At 63.5% G+C, this 17584-nt stretch overlaps 1 protein-coding gene and 1 long non-coding RNA gene across 5 annotated transcripts in view; both read right to left on the reverse strand.

The window, feature by feature from the left end:
* SBF1 (SET binding factor 1) overlaps positions 1-17584 on the reverse strand; it is a 62685-nt gene that overhangs the window by 18423 nt on the left and 26678 nt on the right. For all 4 annotated transcript variants that reach the window (XM_051773640.1, XM_051773639.1, XM_051773638.1 and 1 more), the window contains exons 2-15: positions 15643-15728; positions 11566-11703; positions 10989-11123; positions 9815-9925; positions 6677-6782; positions 6138-6270; positions 4938-5046; positions 4325-4438; positions 3659-3736; positions 3095-3208; positions 1973-2101; positions 1746-1844; positions 862-1066; positions 513-625 (exon numbers count right to left, since the gene is read on the reverse strand). In XM_051773640.1, coding sequence (XP_051629600.1) covers positions 513-625; positions 862-1066; positions 1746-1844; positions 1973-2101; positions 3095-3208; positions 3659-3736; positions 4325-4438; positions 4938-5046; positions 6138-6270; positions 6677-6782; positions 9815-9925; positions 10989-11123; positions 11566-11703; positions 15643-15728 — 1670 coding nt within the window. The remainder of the gene's footprint in view (positions 1-512; positions 626-861; positions 1067-1745; positions 1845-1972; positions 2102-3094; positions 3209-3658; positions 3737-4324; positions 4439-4937; positions 5047-6137; positions 6271-6676; positions 6783-9814; positions 9926-10988; positions 11124-11565; positions 11704-15642; positions 15729-17584) is intronic.
* On the reverse strand, positions 15753-16427 carry LOC127463829 (uncharacterized). The gene is made up of 3 exons (XR_007901012.1): positions 16316-16427; positions 16209-16264; positions 15753-16092 (listed from the first exon to the last, which is right to left on the reverse strand). It is a non-coding gene; the product is annotated as an uncharacterized LOC127463829 (long non-coding RNA).

Raw genomic sequence — 17584 nt, forward strand, 5'->3', positions numbered from 1 at the left:
TCAGGGGGGAACACCACATGGGGCAGGGGTGGCCTTGGCAGTGCTGGGGAACGGTCGGATTCGATGGTCCCAGAGGGATTTTCCAACCTCAGTGACTCCACGGTTCTATTACTGAGGGGGGGGTCGGGCTCTGCTCCCAGGAACAAGGGACAGGGCAAGAGGAAATGGCCTCAGGCTGGGCCAGGGGAGGGTCAGGTTGGATACTGGGGAAAATTCCATCACAGAAAGGGCTGTCCAGCCCAAGGCAGGGGGAGTCTCCATCCCTGGAGGGATTTCAAAGCCCTGTGGATGTGGCACCTGGGGATATGGGTTAGTGGTGGCCTTGGCAGAGCTGGGGGATGGTTGGACTCGATGGGCTCCGAGGGCTTTTCCAACCTCACAGGATTCCATGATTCCATGAACATAAGCTGACCAGCAAAGATCCGGACACGGGCAGGGAACGTCCTCCCCGCCCTGCCACGGAGGAGAGCAACCCACCCCTCTCCTCCCCCCAGCCTCAGGACCCCCCTCACCTTTTTGGCCTCCAGCATCTTGTTCTCGAAGACGTAGGAGATGCAGTTCCTGACCACCTCCAGGCGCCGGGCGCTGTTGGCCAGGGCGTTGCCGTTGCGCTCCAGGATGGCAGCTGGGAAGAGAATCCAGTTGGTCCAGTCAGGGCAGGACCTGCACCCCCAGGGGGGACATGGTTCCCCCCCTGCTCCAAGAGACCCCGGGGTGTGCCCCCTCAGGGTGCTGACAGGCCCCAGGGCGCTCTGAGCAGCCCGAGGGGCAGGAGTTAAGGAGGTGCTGCTGCTCCCCCACGTTTTGCTGCCACGGCCCCTCGGACAGGCCGAGGAGGGTCCCTCCTGTGCCCACACGTACCGATGGGGGGCCCTGATGGCACCATGCACTTCTTCTCGGCCTTCACGGCCGGAGGGGCCGTCTGCAGCTTGGCCGTGGCCTGGTCGATGATCCACTGCACCGTGCCCTCGTCCAGCCGGGGAAAGGGCTTCTGGTGGAGCCGCAGGTGACAGCCTTCCGTGGGCTTCTGCACCTTGTGCATGGTCACTGCGGGGTAGGGGTTCTCCTGCCACGGCAAGGACAGCTCCTTTCAGGCCTGAGGGCACAGCACGTCCTCTGCCAGCACAGGAGCCCCAGCGAGGTGTCCCTCAGCCACCTCCACTGCTCCCAGCTGGATTCTACAGGAACCTGCAGTGCCAGCAGGATCTGCTCCCAAGCCCCATGGACAGAGAGCCAAGCCCTGCTCAGGAGCTCCATCCCAGACAGACAAGGGTGCCATGGGCAGGTGACCTGTGCTGGCCAAGTGCCACTAGACATGTCAAGCTGTGCCAGGGGAGGGTCAGGTTGGGGCTGAGGAGGAATTTGTTGCTGGAAAGGGTGGGGAGGCCTTGGCAGGGGCTGCCCAGGGAGGTTTGGAGTGCCCATCCCTGGAGGTGTCCCAGGAAGGCCTGGCCGTGGCACTCAGTGCTCTGGGCTGGGGGACAAGGTGGGGATGGGGCCCAGGGTGGATCCATGGGCTGGGAGGGCTTTTCCAACCTCAGGGATCCTGAGATTCTATAAAACCAGGGAGTCCCTCTCCTGGGAGCAGCTCACACCAGGGTCACAGTGCAGAGGGGGAGAGGACCATGCCCCAAGAGCTTATGGAGGGAGGAGAGAGCGACCAGAGCTCTGACCCAGCCAGGGTTTCCCTGCCCTGAACCCTCCCATCACCTTCCCAGTCCTGCCCTGGGGGCTGCAGGACTCACATTTTTGTACAGTTTCTCTGCCAGCTCCTTGATGTGCCGCAGGATCTTCTGCTTGTTCCCCTCCTCGGCCCGCATGCGCTTCACCTCGTAGGCCACGAGCTGGGGATGAGGCGGAGCTGAGGGGAGCCCTTCCCACGCCCTGTGTGCCCCCAGGGTCCCAGCAGATGCCATCGGGGCTCCGGGGCAGGCAGGGCCCAGCGGGGTGGCCGGGAAGGGGCCCCGCTCACCTCGTCGAACAGGTCGATGGGCCGGTACGGGGCCCCGCGCTCGGTGACGAAGCCGGCGAAGGCCATGCCCTCCAACACCTTGGTCAGGAAATCGTCCTCGGTCAGCCCCCGCTGCCCCAGGAACGCTGCCTGCAGGGGGAGAGCGTGTGCCGTCAGTGGGGGACACGGAGCCAAGGACACGCACCCGGGTGGCACTGGGACGGTGCCACCTCCTGCCCTGTCCCAGCTGGGCACGGGGACAGGGTTTGCACGGAAACCTGAACCTCTGGCCTGCAGCAGCAGGACACGGGGGGCAAGGGAAGAGCACCAGTGTCACCTCAGTGTGCAGAGGCAGGACACAAGGACACAGGGACATGAGCACAGGGATACAGGAACTCAGGGGTACAGGAACAGACCAGAGCACTGAGTGCCACGGCCAGGCCTCCCTGGGACACCTCCAGGGCTGGGCACTCCAAACCTCCCTGGGCAGCCCCTGCCAAGGCCTCACCACCCTTTCCAGCAACAAATTCCTCCTCAGCCCCAACCTGACCCTCCCCTGGCCCAGCCTGAGGCCGTTTCCCCTTGGCCTGGCCCTTGTTCCCTGGCAGCAGAGCCCGACCCCCCCCGGCTCCCCCCTCCTGGCAGGGACTTGCAGAGCCAGAAGGTCCCCCCTGAGCCTCCTTTGCTCCAGGATGAGCCCCCCCAGCTCCCTCAGCCCCTCCTGCTGCTCCAGACCCTTCCCAGCTCCCTTCCCTTCCCTGCACACGCTCCAGCCCCTCCAGGTCTCTCCTGTCTGAGGGGTCAGAACTGCCCCCGGGATTCCAGGGGGGCCTCTCCCCAGTGCCAAGGTCTCAATAAAACCCCAGCTCCAGGCCTGGGCTCCCTCCTCCCTGAGCCTCGGAGCTGCCCTGGCTGCAGGAGCAGGGACATGGCCGTGGAGCATCCGAGCACTCCGGGGCACGACCAGGGAAGCGCTGCCCGATCCAGGAGCCCTCGGGACGCTCAAGGACAAACACGGGATGCAGGTGGGCCCGGGAGGGATGTCGGGGAGGTCACAGGCTGGAAACCCGGAATTGTTTTTTGGATTGAGCTGTCACAGCCCAACTCATCTCGCCCCTGGCCCTGGCACAGGCCCCCACACACCTTGTGGAAGCGGATGACGGGCTCGGGGTGGATGCGGATGATGTGCAGGCACCAGCGATAGCCCTGCAGCAGCTGTGCAAACAGGCGCAGGAACACGGCTCGGATCTCCTTGTCCTGGGAAAGGGAAGGACCCCTGCTCATGGAGTGGCCACGGCGAGGCGGGACAGGGTGTGGATGAGGCGGCTCCCGGGGCAGGAGTTTCCCCCCAGGGCCGAGGGGAGGGGATCAAGCCATTGGGTCAGGGCAGGAAACACGGTAGGGATTACAGGGAAAAAGGGGCACAGCAGCCTGGATTCACTGCTCTGCCCCCTGGATTGCTGCACAGGGAGGAGAAGGAGCTCTCACAGCCCCAGGATTTGCTGAAGGGCCCAAACATTCCACGTCTGCCTCCAGCCCAGCCACGAACCCAGGGGCACTGCAGGCTCCAACCAGGGCTCGGAGCAGTGCCCTCAGTGCCCGGGCAGTGCCAGTGACACCCAGATGGAGACAGGCCTGGAATGGTGCCTGGGAGATGGGGTGTCCATCAGGAATGGCCTCCCCACGAGGGGTCCCCGCTCCACTCACCTGCATCTTGAGGGAAGAGGCGGAAATGGTGGAAGGGAGGAAGGCGAGATCAGCCACCTCCAGCTCCGGGTCCAGGACCTGCCCAGGGAACACACACAGCTTCTTTCCCAGCCAGAAAAGCCAAGGAGTGTTCCCCAGAGACCCCACAGTCCCCCTGGAGAAGCACTGAGGGGTTTGGAGACAAACCACCAGGGATGAGGCATGGGAAGCCTCACGGCCTGACCCTTCCTTGGGAAGCACTGCTGGCAGAGTGGGGCTCCCAGGGAAGGGGGACCCCTCCGGCTCTGCCAGGGAGACCTTCCCCCCTGGTGCCCCGGGCTGAGGAGCTGGAGCTGCAGCGCTGGCAGGGCACAGTGCCCTGGGCACACAGGGGGAACACAGGAACAGCCAGAAGGGCTGCAGGGCCACAGCTGCTTCCTGCCCACGGGCTGGGAGCCAGCCTTCCCATTCCCAGAAACCTTTGGCAGAGGAGGCTCTCTGGCACTGCTGTGCATCAGAGGCCATCGGATGGGGATTGGGAATGGTCCCTGTGACAGGATCAGGAGGAGCCCAAGGAGTGGACCCTGCTCTCAGAGGAGCCCCAGCTCCGTTCCCAGCTCCCTGGACACGTGTGTCATTCCCAGGGTTTTGGCACCTCAGGGATGGAGGGAATGCCACAGTACTTACCATGGAAAGGGCTTCCCGGGTCTGCTGGAGCAGGGGCTCGGGGAGCAGGGAGATGTGGACACACTCGGGAACGTTCACGGTCCCACCATCCAGGTCCGCGATCACCACATCCAGCTGGAAGGGCAGCACAGCGTGGGACAAGGCCTGGCTTCCAACCCACAGCCCACAGGTCCCACTGGACCCAGCCATCTTCGTGGGGCCCAGCCATTCCCATTGGACCCATCCATTTCCACTGGACCCAGCCATCCCTGTGGGACCCAGCCATTCCCACTGGACCCAGCCATTCCCACTGGATCCAGCCATTCCCACTGGACCCAGCCATTCCACCAGACCCAGCCATTCCCATGGGACCCAGCCATCCCCGTGGGACCCAGCCATTCCACCAGACCCAGCCATTCCCATGGGGCCCAGCCATTCCCACTGGACCCAGCCATTCCACCAGACCCAGCCATTCCCATGGGGCCCAGCCATTCCCACTGGGCTTATGAGGACACCTGGATGTCCCAGTTGAGCACACAGAGCCTGTGGATGATGCCTGATGCCCCCCAAGCCCACTGTCACCCCCCCTGCTCCTGCCCAGCCCTCCCCTGGCACAGGGAACAGGGTGTCTCACCAGCTCCTGTGTCTCTGACTGGAAGATGGAGTGGACCCCGATGATGAAGGGGGTGGGGGTGCTCAGCACCTCCAGGAGTTGGGCGGGCAGGATGGGCACGTAGGTGAAACTGCAACCAGAGAGAGCCTCAGTGCAGCCCCCAGGCCTGCTCTGCACCCACACCCAGCACCAGTCCCCATCCCAGCTCCAGAGGGGGGGAACCTGTGCCCAGGCTGCCCCTGGCACTCCCATCCGCCAGGGCAGCACCTGCCCATGGCTCCTGAAGGCTCATGGACACTTGCCAGAGGAGCTGTGGTCACCCCATCCCTGGAAGTGTTCTGGAGAGGGACTCTGGGCAAGGCCAGAACAAGGGAGAATGGCTTCTCAGTGCCAGAGGGCAGGGTCAGATGGGATATTGGGAAGGAATTGCTGGCTGGGAGGGTGGGAGGCCCTGGTCCAGGTTGCCCAGAGCATCTGTGGCTGCCCCTGGATCCCTGGAAGTGTCCAAGGCCAGGCTGGAGCAACCTGGGCTGGTGGAAGGTGTCTCTGCCCATGGCAGGGTGGGACTGGATGGGTTTTAGGGTTCCTTCCCACCCAAACCCTCCTGGGACTCCACGATTCCATAATTCTATGGTATGATCCCACTGAGAGAAGGGAAAGGGATGGGTTCTGGAGGCAGAAGCACCTCTGGCCTCTCCCATGTGCACCATGCAGTGATTGCACAGCCCTGGATCACATCCCATACTCTGATGGGATTGCTTCCCTCTGCCAAGAGCTGCCCCAGCCAGGAACAGGGCTGGGGACACTGCTGGGAACACCTCACTGCTGCTTATGGAATCATGGAATATCCTGGGCTGGAATACTGGATCATTGATCCAACTCCTGGCCCTGCCCAGGACACCCCAACAATCCCACCCTGGCCCTGAGAGTGTTGTCCAAACCCTCCCTGAGCTCTGGCAGCCTTGGGGCTGTGCCCACTGCCCTGGGGAGCCTGGGCAGTGCCAACCACCCTCTGGGGGAAGGACCTTTCCCTGAGATCCAACCTGAGCCTGCCCTGACACAGCTCCAGCCCTTCCCTGGCCCTGTCCTGATCATCAGGGAGAACAGCTCAGCCCATCCTGCCTGGAGAGGAGGGAGGCAGGGCTGGGAGATTCCCCAGTCACACTGGGAGGCAGGAGAGCTGGCACAGGGTGGAGGGTGGGGGGCTCAGGGACCCCTCACCTGTACTTGAGGGGGAACATGAGAGCCAGGAGAGCCCGGCAGGCGTCTGTCAGCCTCTGGTAACTGCTGGAGAGGAACAGGATCTTGTGCTCGGTCAGCGCCGCGCAGAACAGGAACAGCACGTTGGTGATGCCTGGGCAGGGCACAGGAGGGCACTCAGAAACAGGGGGACCCCTCCTGCACCCCTCCAGAGACCCCTGACCCACCCCCCAGGGCTGGGACCACTCCCCATCCCCACACCCTGCCCGAGAGAGGAGCTCAGCATCCCCCAAAGAGCCACTCTTGGGTCACCCAGGGAAGGCCCTCTTCCCAGAGATGCTGCCACTGCTCCTGGGCTGCCCCAGTCCTTTACTGGGAGGCACAAGGCCAACACCAGCTCTGGGCTCTCCTCCTGCACCCAGGCTGCTCCTCATGACCCCTGCCCCACATCCCACCCTCCTGGAAAAGGGTCCGGGGAGGCTCTGGAGCCACAGGCCAGGTGGGAATGACCCGCAGGGACTGTGGCCCCCAGGCCATGGCAGGGTGGGGCCGGGTCTCACCGAGCTGGCGGAACAGCAGGGCCACGCTGCAGCTGCTGACCGGGAGCGAGTCGTTGATGGGAGTCTGGATCACCTGCCTGTCCCCTGCCCCCAGGGAGATCGTCCTCTGCAAGGGAACACACCCAGTCACCGGGATGACCCTGGCACAGCACGGGGACAAGGCAGGGGCAGCCAAACCCCCCCGGTGCAGGGGACAGGGCACCCCTGGCACAGCCCCCGCCCCCAGCACGGCTGGAGCACGGTTGCTGCGGGAAGAGGGGAGAGAAAAGAGGGAAGAAGGAAGAGGAAAGAAGGAAGAGGATGTTGCCACTGAACCCCTTGGGTGCTTGACTGGGTCCACGGGCTGAGGGGAGGAAGGGCACCTGCTTCAGTATTCCCAGCCAGCACCAGCGACATCCCGGCGGCCCCCAGATCCGCACGGAGAGGTGGGACACAACGGCTCCCCAGGACTCCAGAGCTCCCCAGGCCACGGGGGCTCTCCAGGCCCTTGGACCCAAGGGGAGCAGCTCCCCTGTCTGTGCCCACCCAGCCCTGCTGTACCAGGGAGCAGCTCCAGCTCTGCAGTCTCTCTGGCAGCAGGAGCAGGGACAGACAGACGGGGCACAGGCTCATTGCTTCTTCCCCACCATCACTTATCATTCCCAGACTGAACCCCTTCCCAGTTGGCACAGGGACGCTTACACATCCCAAGGCTCCCTCTAGGCTGCAGGGGCTGGGGCAGGAGCAGAGCTCTGGCCCTTCTCCTCCTTTTTCCACACCTCTCCAGGGAACACGCTCCTGCAATAGCAGGTTTCGCCACCTCCCCGCAGCCACGAGAGCTCCCAGATCCCACCAGGAACAGCCCCAAAATCCAGTGCTGGACAGGGCCATGGCTGAGCAGAGCCAGACCCCTGACCTGCTCCTCCAGCCCAGCTTTCACAACCCCCAGAACACACAGAGAGGCAGAAGGGCCAGCCAGGAATGCAGCCCCTTCCCGGAGCCCAGGGACACATCCCGGGACACACACGGACACAGACACCCCAGGGTGCCCTGAGACCACCAGGACACGGGCCTGGGTGGGCCACACTCAGAGCAATTAACAGAGAGGCTGTTAACGAGGGGACAGACCCCAAGGTGGGAAAGAAATGTGGGAAAGAAATGTGGGAAAGAAAAGAAGTTCGTACCGCTGCTTCGTCGTCCGCGTCAGGCTGAGGTGGGACAGACAGAGAGCACAGTCAGTTAGGACACATGGACAAGGGACAACGGGACAAGGGGGACACGGACACGGGCAGAGCCAGCCACGAGCAGGGACAATGCTCAGAGAGGAGCCCACATACACTAACACAGACATGGAGTGAAAGCCATGGCTACGGCACCGGGAAAGAGCCTTGGACACGGCAGGAGAACAGGTAAAGCACGGGAAGGGAAGGGAAGTGCCACCAAACTGTCCCCTGTCACACAGTCCCTGTTCCCACAGCACAGAGCGGTCCTGCCCCAGCTGGGGGGATGGATCTGAGCCAAACCCAGCGAGCCACAGCGGCTGCAGAAGCCGCCCTGCTCCGGCCAGCCCTCCTCGTCCCGCCGGGGAGGAACCGGATCCGGGTAGATCCCACGGGACTGGATTGCAAACCCAGGGTGTCTGGCACAGCCCCTGTGCCCTGGCAGTGGGCAGCACCCCGCTCTCCTCTCTGGAGAACTGGATGGGCCTGGCTCCATCCCTCTCCTGCAGACACGGGAGCAGTGCCGGGCTCTCCCGGGGTCTGCAGCGCTCTGGGGGCTCAGAGGGAGCCCCAAACCTACGGCAGCTCCAGGGGCTCCTGCCCAAAAACCTGCTCAGACACGGGGGCAGGAAGCAGAACCCCCTCAGGGTCACGGGCACAGGGGGAAGGAAACCCCTGTCTGGAGGCACTGGGGGTCTGTGGTGCTGCCCCAGTGCCCTGTGGTGTCATCCCAGTTCCCTGTGGTGCTGTCCCAGTGCCCCGTGGTGCCGTCCCAGTTCCCCGTGGTGCTGTCCCAGTGCCCCGTGGTGCTGTCCCAGTTCCCCGTGGTGCTGTCCCAGTTCCCTGTGGTGCTGTCCCAGTGCCCCGTGGTGCTGTCCCAGTTCCCCGTGGTGCTGTCCCAGTGCCCTCTGGTGCTGTCCCAGTGCCCCGTGGTGCTGTCCCAGTGCCCTCTGCTGCTGTTCCAGCCTCACCAAGACTCCCCCACTTGGATGTGGGATAATTAATATCACTTTGTGCTGGAGGAAGAGGAGCTCAGCTGAAGGGGGAGACAAGCACACCTCCCTGATGACATGTGAGGTGTCACCATGGCAGGAAAGCCCCAGGGCATGGCACTGCTGTCCCCAACCTCCTGCCAGGGGGTCCAGCTGGGCTCTCCCTTTGTGCCATCCCCAAGGCAGCTTCGGCTGACCCCCCCTGTCCCATCTGCTGAGCCCAGCTGGGCTGCCTGGAGCAGGAGGAGCTGCTGGAGGGACACTCAGCTCCAAGGGGGGGGGGCAGGGGGTGTGATGGCCTCGGCTCTGGGCACAGGCCCTGTCCAGCAGAGACGCCGGCCAGGCACGGGCACAGGACCAGGCACGGGCACAGGACCAGGCACAGGAGCAGCCCAGTGCTCCGAGGAGAGCTCCAGGCTGCCCGTCTGGCATCGCTGGCCCTCCCTGGCCCGTGTCCCTGCAGCTGCCCCAGCCCTGCTCTCACAGATGGCCCGTGACCACTCGGCCCCGGAGCAGCTCTCCGGGCAAACGGAGCCAGGAGTGCAGGAGTGACCACGGCCCATGGAATGTGTTTGCACAGAGGGAGCAGCACCCACGTCAGCTGGTGGTCGAGCTCCCAGTCTCCTTCCCAAGGGAGCAGGAGCCACTGGCTGGGATGGGAAGTGCAGCCCAGCCAAGCAGCAGGACCTGCTCAGCTGAGCGGCTCCACGTCACGGAATTTTGGTGTTTGTGCTCTGAAGCACTTGGGAAGGCAGCAGGGCACGGAGCCAGGCCCTGCCCACGGGTCCCACTCAGCTCACCCAGCACAGCAAACCCAGAGCCCAGCTGAGCAGGACCCCCGGCCTGGCTCTGACAGAGCTGCTGAGGGGGCAGAGCACAGAGAGGGAGAGGGAAGGGCATGGAGAGGGAAGGGCATGGAGAAGGAGAGGGAGGGGCAGGACACCCACCTGTGCTCCCCCCGTGATGGGGATGGTGCAGGTGAGGAGGTTCCCGATGACATTCTCCAAGGACACGCTCAGCCCGTCCACGTAGATGGTGTAGATCAACCCCAGGCTGTTCTGGAGGGGGGAGCAGGGCACGGATGAGCAGGGCTGGGAGCTGGGGAGACCCTCCAGCGTGGAACCCCATCCCCTGGAGGGGCTCCCAGGGCTTGTCCCTGGCCAAACACACCCTGGGATTGCCAATCCCAGGTGCAGTGCTCCAGGTTTTCCTCATCCACAGGGATGGGATATTCTGCACAGGCTCCCTTTGCTTCCAGCCAGCAGCACAACCCCATCCCCACACCGACCCCTTGGAGCAGCAGGGGCTTCCCACAGCTCCATGAGCAGAGAGGCTGGGAACACCTGGGCTCTCCAGCCCCCCAGCACTCCCAGTCCACAAATACTCCAAGGAAGGGATGGGAAGGAGACCCTTTCCCAGCAAGGGCTGGCCGAGGTTCCCGAAATCTGGGCAATGCCCCTGACAACACACTTTGGCTTCTGTCAGCCCTGGGTGATTGTTGTAGGTTCCTTCCACAGCTTCTCTGGGCAACCTGGGCCAGGGCCTCCCCACCTCACAGCCAGGAATTCCTTCCCAATATCCCATCCATCCCTGCCCTCTGGCACTGGGAAGCCATTCCCTGTGTCCTGTCCCTCCATCCCTTGTCCCCAGTCCCTCTCCAGCTCTCCTGGAGCCCCTTTAGGCCTTGCAAGGGGCTCTCAGCTCTCCCTGGAGCCTTCTCTTCTCCAGGTGACCCCCCCAGCTCTCCCAGCCCCATGCCCATGGATACAGCCCAGCTCCCAGCCCGAGCCCTCCCAAACCCTTCCCAGGCACACAATGCAGCACCTTCACACAAACACAGCTGGCAGAGACCAACACTCTGCAGGAACAGGCTGTTCCTCCCTGTGTTCCATGAACCAGGTGGGTCCAGCTGGCACGGGGGGGCCCTGGCTCCGTGTCCCGCGGCCGTTCGGGGTCAGCACAACTGGGCCCGGCTCCGGATGCAAAGGGCGGGATGGGAACAGGCCTCGCTCCCACGGGTGCTGTGCCAGGCTGTTCCTGCAGCCCTCGCTCCCAGAGTCAGGAAGCCTTTCCCAGAACTGCTCCCCGAGCAGGATCCCGGCTCCCCCATCCCGGACTCACCCTGAACACCTCGGCGTGGTCCAGCCGGGACACCAGCACCAGGCTCTTGGGAGCGAAGAGCTGGGCAGGCTGGACGGGAGACGACGGCTCCTCCTCCCCCTCCTCGCCCTCTCCGTTCCTGGGGTGGCTCTGGGGCTGGGGAGACACACACCAGCCAGGGTTAAAGGGTGCTCTTCCCTCTCCCAAGATCCCAGTGCCAGGGTCCGGATTCCTCCGGCACAGGGAAGGCAGGAACCACTCCTTTTCTGCTGCTGACCCCCCTTCCCACCCAGCCATGGATTCCCCTGGCACAGGGAAGGCTGAAACCACTGGCCAGAGCTAAATGCAGCTGATGCTTCCCCCAGTGCTGCTGACCACCCTTCCCACCCACCCCCAGCTTCCTGTGGCACAGGGAAGGCAGGAACCACTGGCCAGGGCCAGCGGAAGCCCGATGCTTCTCTACCAGTGCTGCTGCCCACCACTCCCACCCATCCCCGGATTCCTGTGGCACAGGGAAGGCAGGAACCACTGGCCAGGGTCACTGGCAGCAGGATGCCTCCCCCCAGCACTGCTGCCCCCGTCCCAGTGCCCCCAGCACCTGCGGGCTCTCCACGGCCTCCCAGAAGGTGAAGCAGGCGCAGTAGTGCCGCTCCGAGTTGATGTCGGTCAGCACGGCCACGAAGAAGGTGGGGGGATTCCTCTCCGGGAAGAGCTGCCAGCCGCTGGGCTGGCAGAACTGTGGGGAAGGAGGGCTGGGGTCAGAGGGGCTGCCAACCACTGCCCCTCAACCCCCGCACCCCTGGAGGGGGTGAGAGCAAACCCTGACCCCACCGGCCCCGGATCCCGGGAACAGGGAGCTCGGTGTGGCACCACATTGCAGGGAAGGGCAGCTCTGTGATCTGGGAATGGGGAGAGCACCGGGCAGAGCCCCCCCTCCCCTCACCCACTGCACCTCAGGCACCCTCCCACACCCTGGACCAGCTTCTGGGACTTCCCAAACCCCCTCCCAGGGGGGAAACAGGGCCAGTGCCATCCCCTCCTCTCTGCAGGGACAGCTGGAGCTGCTTGGAGAAACCCAAGCGGGAAGAAAGGGTGATGGGACACCCCAGCCAGGATGGGCACCCTGTCCACAACCACAGGAGCCCCAGCACAGGGGTTGTGAGGGGCTTGGCTGGGCCAGGGGCTGCTGGCACCTGGCACTGAGCCCCCCTGCCTGCTGGGCTCTGCACAGCTCTGCAGCCCCCCTGGCACCGGCACCAAGCCCCCCAACTCTGCACGGTCCCCCTGGCTCTGCACAGACCCCCAGGCCCACCAGGGCACTGAGCCCCCCAGGCTCTGCACAACTCCAGCCCACCATGGTGCCAGGTAACCACAAGGTCAGGAAGGAAAGGTGATCCTGCCCTGCTGTGGACATGCAGGACATGGGCACTGAGGTGGCTCCAGGAGGTGGCACTGCTCCCCTGGGCACACACTGCCCTTGGCTGTGCCACCACCTCCCAACCCTGCTGGACCTGCCACTGGGACTTCCCAAACCCCCTCCCAGGGCCGGGGGTAATTCCAGCCAGTGGCCCCAGGACTCCCCCAGGTTTCCAAGTCTCAAGGGGTTTTTCCGCATTTCCTCAGCCCCGTGGAAAATTCCCGGCCGTGCTGGGAGCTCCCTGGGCCGGGACAGCTCGGCTCCTGCCGGGGCCACGCCGAGGACAAGGGACTGGAGCAAATCCAAGGAAGAGAACGAGGTGGTACCAGGGCCAGACCGGCCACGAGGCCCAGCACACGAGGAGTCACTGCCCCAGCCCAAACCCTCAGGAACCCAAGTTCCCACCTGGTGAGTTTTCCAGCTGTTCACCACTCCCTGTGCTCATGGTGCCCATGGAGCCTCCTCTCCCCTCTGGTAAGAGCTGGACACTGGGGCAGGAGCTTGGATCTCCCCAGACACCCGGGACGGGAGGGCAGGCAAAGGCACCCCAGAAACTGCTTCCCAGGCTCTGCCAGGGGTGTCCCTGTAAAGCTTCCCAGGCTCTGCCAGGGGTGTCCCTGCAAACCCACGTCTGGGAGCTCTCCATCCCGGTGCTCCTGCCGCAGGAAGGTTTGGCTCAGCAGCCACGGGGGTGAGCACACGGTGTCACTGTCCCCACACAACAGTTCCCCCCTCACTGGGCTCCACCACGAGCTCCCAGCTCGGCACAAACATCTCCTGGGCATCGCAGGAATGCCCAAAGCCCACGGAGCTGCTGCCCCCCCAAGAACTTGCTGCTGGGTCACAGACCAGAGTCCCAGCACGGTCTGGGTGGGAAGGGACCTTAAAGCCCATCCAGTGCCACCCCTGCCATGGGCAGGGACACCTTCCACCAGCCCAGGTTGCTCCAAGCCCTGCCCATCCTGGCCTTGGACACTTCCAGGGATCCAGGGGCAGCCACAGCTCCTCTGGGCACCCTGTGCCAGGGCCTCCCCACCCTCCCAGCCAAGTGCCACATCCACACGGCTTTTAAATTCCTCCAGGGATGGGGACTCCACTACTTCCCTGTTTCCTCTTTCCCTCAATAATTTTCCAAAACCTGAAGTATTTTCCAGCTTCAGTGAAAAACATGACACGCAATTAAAAGGGAATTTCACCAAGTCCAACAGACTGAGTCACATCCACACCTCAAAGCTCATCCCCTTCCACGTGGACACCTTCCACTAGCCCAGGTTGCTCCAAGCCCCATCCCACCCAGCCTGGAACGCTTCCAGGGATGGGGCAGCCACAGTCCCTCCAGGCCCTTGTCCAAAGTCCCTCTCCAGCTCTCTTAGAGTTCCCTTAGGCACTGGAAGCTGGATGTCTGGAACGCTGCCTTGGCTGTGCTGCCAGAGGTGGAACAGATCTGGAGGCCTGGGCACACCCAGTGGGTGCCAAAACCACCCCAGAGCCACCCCAGGACACGGAAAATCCTGTGCCATGTCAGGCAGACCTGTGGGATCACAGCATGGAAGGACAGGAGGCCCAGCACCACGGGAAGGATCCAGAAGGGAGAGTGGGAATGGCCCTGACCCTCCCTGGAGCACACGGAGGCCCCGGATTTACAGGAATCTCCGCTCCCATCGCACACCTCGCTCGGGGCCGTGGCAGCCGCTGCCACCAGGATCCCTCGGTTCTCCCCTGGGAATGCCCACTCCAGGCAGCTCCAGGGGCTCCGGAGGAGAGAGCTCTGGGCAGGGAGGGAGGAGCTGCAGCAGGGACACGGCCACATCCTGTGTGTGTCCCCGGAGGAACCGGCTCCGTCAACATGAGATGTTCGTGTTTGGAATTGCTGCCGGACGCCGCACAAGGCCAGAAGCTACAAACTGCAGCTCCCTGGCACCCCAGAAAGCCTCTTCTCCCCAGAAAAGCTGCTAAAAAGAACCAGCTGCGACCGCAACGTCACGTCCCGCCCAATCCCCCAGGATGGGCTCCCTCGGGTTTTCGGGAGCTGGGCTCAGCCCCGTGTGCTGCTCCCCCCGGACACCTCGGAGAGCTTGTGGGAAGCCCTGGAGCCACCCCTGGCTCCCAACAGGACAGGGCTCCAATTGTTTAAATTCCAGGGATTTTTTGGCTGGACGGTTTGACCCCTGGGGAAAAAAGCAGCTTTCCTCCTGTTTGGGACCGTTCCCAAGTCCCTGCAGACAGACACCAGGAAACTCGGACCAGAAAAATAATGTGTGTTTTTGCCTCGCACAAAACAGCCCAGAAAACTCCGGAATCGTGCTGGAGTTTTGGGGAACACGTGATGGGAAGAGGAGCTGGACACTGTCGATCCAGTGACAGTGGGAAGAGGAGTCAGTTGCTCCCACTGATCCCAGTGACAGTGGGAAGAGGAGTCAGTTGCTCCCACTGATCCCAGTGCCAATAGGAAGCTGTCCAGCCCTGGCACAGCTGGCAGGGAGGGAGTTCCCATCCCAGAGAGATTTCAAAGCCCTGGGGATGTGGCACTTGGGGACAGGGGTCAGTGGTGGCCTTGGCACTGCAGGGGGACTGCTGGACTCAATGGGCCCAGAGGGATTTTCCAGCCTAAATGATTCCATGATCCCACAAAGTGCAGAGGGGAGCGGAGCAGCCTCGGGGGGGCTCAGTCTGGGGTCTGTCCTGTCGCTGGCAGTGGAGTTCCAGCTCCTCTCCCTCGGGGTCCTCAGAGCACCAGGGCACAGCACAGGACTTGGGAAGAGCTTCCATTCCAATTTAGCAACCAAGGGGAACAATCCCACTCTCCTGGTTTGGAGGATCCCATGAAGCACCACATCCAGCTGGGTGTGCCACATTCTAGGAACGACCCAGCACTGAGCTGATCCCAAAGGACTCTGGTGACAGCTGGTGACCTGGGAGGAGCCCTGGGAGGGATCAGGGATCCAGGCCCCAGCAGCTCCTCGGGATTCCCCCTGCTCAGAGGGGGCAAGGCACCGGGAAGGGCCTGACCACGCTGGTGAGGCTGCATCCCTGGCTCCTCCAGGAAACATTCCAGCACCCCAGCAGCTGAGCCCAGAGGAGGAGGGGGAGCACAGAGGCAGGGAGAGGAGTCAGCACGCTGGATCCCACCATTTCCAGAGTGTTCTGGAGCTGCACTGGGGGCAGGTGGGGACCCCTCTCCCCATCAGACCCTGTGGGATGTGTCCCCGTGTCACCCACCCCGGTGTCACCCCAGGGTCCCCAGGGACAGTGACTCACCAGCTCGATGCCCTGTGGGAAGGGGTTGTCCTCCCAGTCCTTCTCCGGGAAGCGCTGGAGGATCTGTCCCTGTCCATCCCCGCTCCCTGCAGAGACAAGAGAGGGATTAGAGGAGTGCCAGCCCCCTGGAATGCCAGGCTGGAAGCAACACTGGGATTAGAGAGCAGGCAGCAGGAACCCCTGCTGGCACAGCCACCTCCGGGAGGGAATGCCAGGCTGGACACAACACTGGGACGTTCCAGCACCACGTCAGCCCTCCACGGACACAGGCAGCACAGGAGAGACCCCAGCCCGTGCCACAGGCACGGTGGCACTGCCCACCCAGCAGGGAAGAGCGGCAATTCCAAGGGATCCGGGAGCAAACAGTTCCTGGTGCGTTATCTGAGGAGCGCGGGGGCCGCGGGGCTGCACCTCCGGTCACGGGCCAGGCCAGGCCTCTCCCTCGTGACACTGACAGGGATCACACACCTGACAGGGATCACACACCCCATAGGGATCAGATCACACACCCTGACAGGGATCACACACATGGACAGGGATCACACACATGGACAGGGATCACACACCTGACAGGGATCACACACATGGACAGGGATCACACACCCCACAGGGATCACACACCCTGACAGGGATCACACACCCCACAGGGATCACACACATGGACAGGGATCACACACCCCACAGGGATCACACACCCCACAGGGATCACACACACGGACAGGGATCACACACACGGACAGGGATCACACACCTGACAGGGATCACACACCCCACAGGGATCACACACCCCAACAGGGATCACACACCTGACAGGGATCACACACATGGACAGGGATCACACAACAGGGATCACACACCTGGACAGGGATCACACACCCCACAGGGATCACACACATGGACAGGGATCCCACACCCCAACAGGGATCACACACCCCACAGGGATCACACACATGGACAGGGATCACACAACAGGGATCACACACCTGGACAGGGATCACACACCCCACAGGGATCACACACATGGACAGGGATCCCACATCCTGACAGGGATCCCACACCCTGACAGGGATCCCACGACAGGGATCACACACCCCACAGGGATCCCACACCCCGGGTCCAGTGGCAATTCCCTGCTCCTTATCTCCAGCCTGGCACTCAGCCTTTCCCAAACAACAGCATCCTGCCCTCGCCTTTGCCTTTGGCTTCCCTGCAGCTCCTGCTACCCCGTGGCTTTGTGGTGCCAGCTGTGCAGGGAGCACTGGGAGCACTGGGAGCACTGGGGGCACTCCCACCCTCACCTGCCCCCCAGCCCACACCAACCCAAACCCTAAATCCTGCTGTTTCCCAACGGAGTTGGCCCGGACAGCACGGAAAGGGCTCCAGGGGCAGAGGCTCCTTGGCCAGCCTGAGGCAATGGCTGAGCCACCCCCAGGAGCTGCCAGGCTGGGGAGGCACTTCCACACTGGCCATGCCCTTCCAGCGGTGATGCTGCTCACGGATCGAGCTGTGGATCAGAGATCCCGAGGATTCTGGCACAGCCATGAACACAGGCAGCCCGTGACGGAGCACGGGCGGCTACTCCGGCCCCTTCCAGAGCCGCTGAGGGATTATCACATCCACTGCATCATCCAGGGGACCACCCAGGGCCTCTCCCACGCCTGCTGGATTTGGGAGCCGGGTCCTGGCCACGGAACAGCCGATGGGGCCGGGAACAGGAGCAGCGCAGCCCCAAAGGGCTATTTTGGGAGCGCGTCCCCAGGGCCCCGCTCCCCGCCCGGCAGCCACAGCTGGATTTAGCAGGACAGGGCAGCGGGAAAGGTGCCATTTATAGCCCGAGGCCCAAAATGGAAAGGCCAGAGCCAAGCTGGGCAGACACAGAGACAAGGACGGGGTTAACCAGACCCGCCGTGTGCTCCCACAGCACAGCCCTGCTCCTCACACC

Source organism: Manacus candei, unplaced genomic scaffold (genome assembly GCF_025592945.1).
Source record: "Manacus candei isolate 608988 ecotype Guabito, Panama unplaced genomic scaffold, ASM2559294v1 h1tg000174l, whole genome shotgun sequence".
NCBI lineage: Eukaryota > Metazoa > Chordata > Aves > Passeriformes > Pipridae > Manacus > Manacus candei.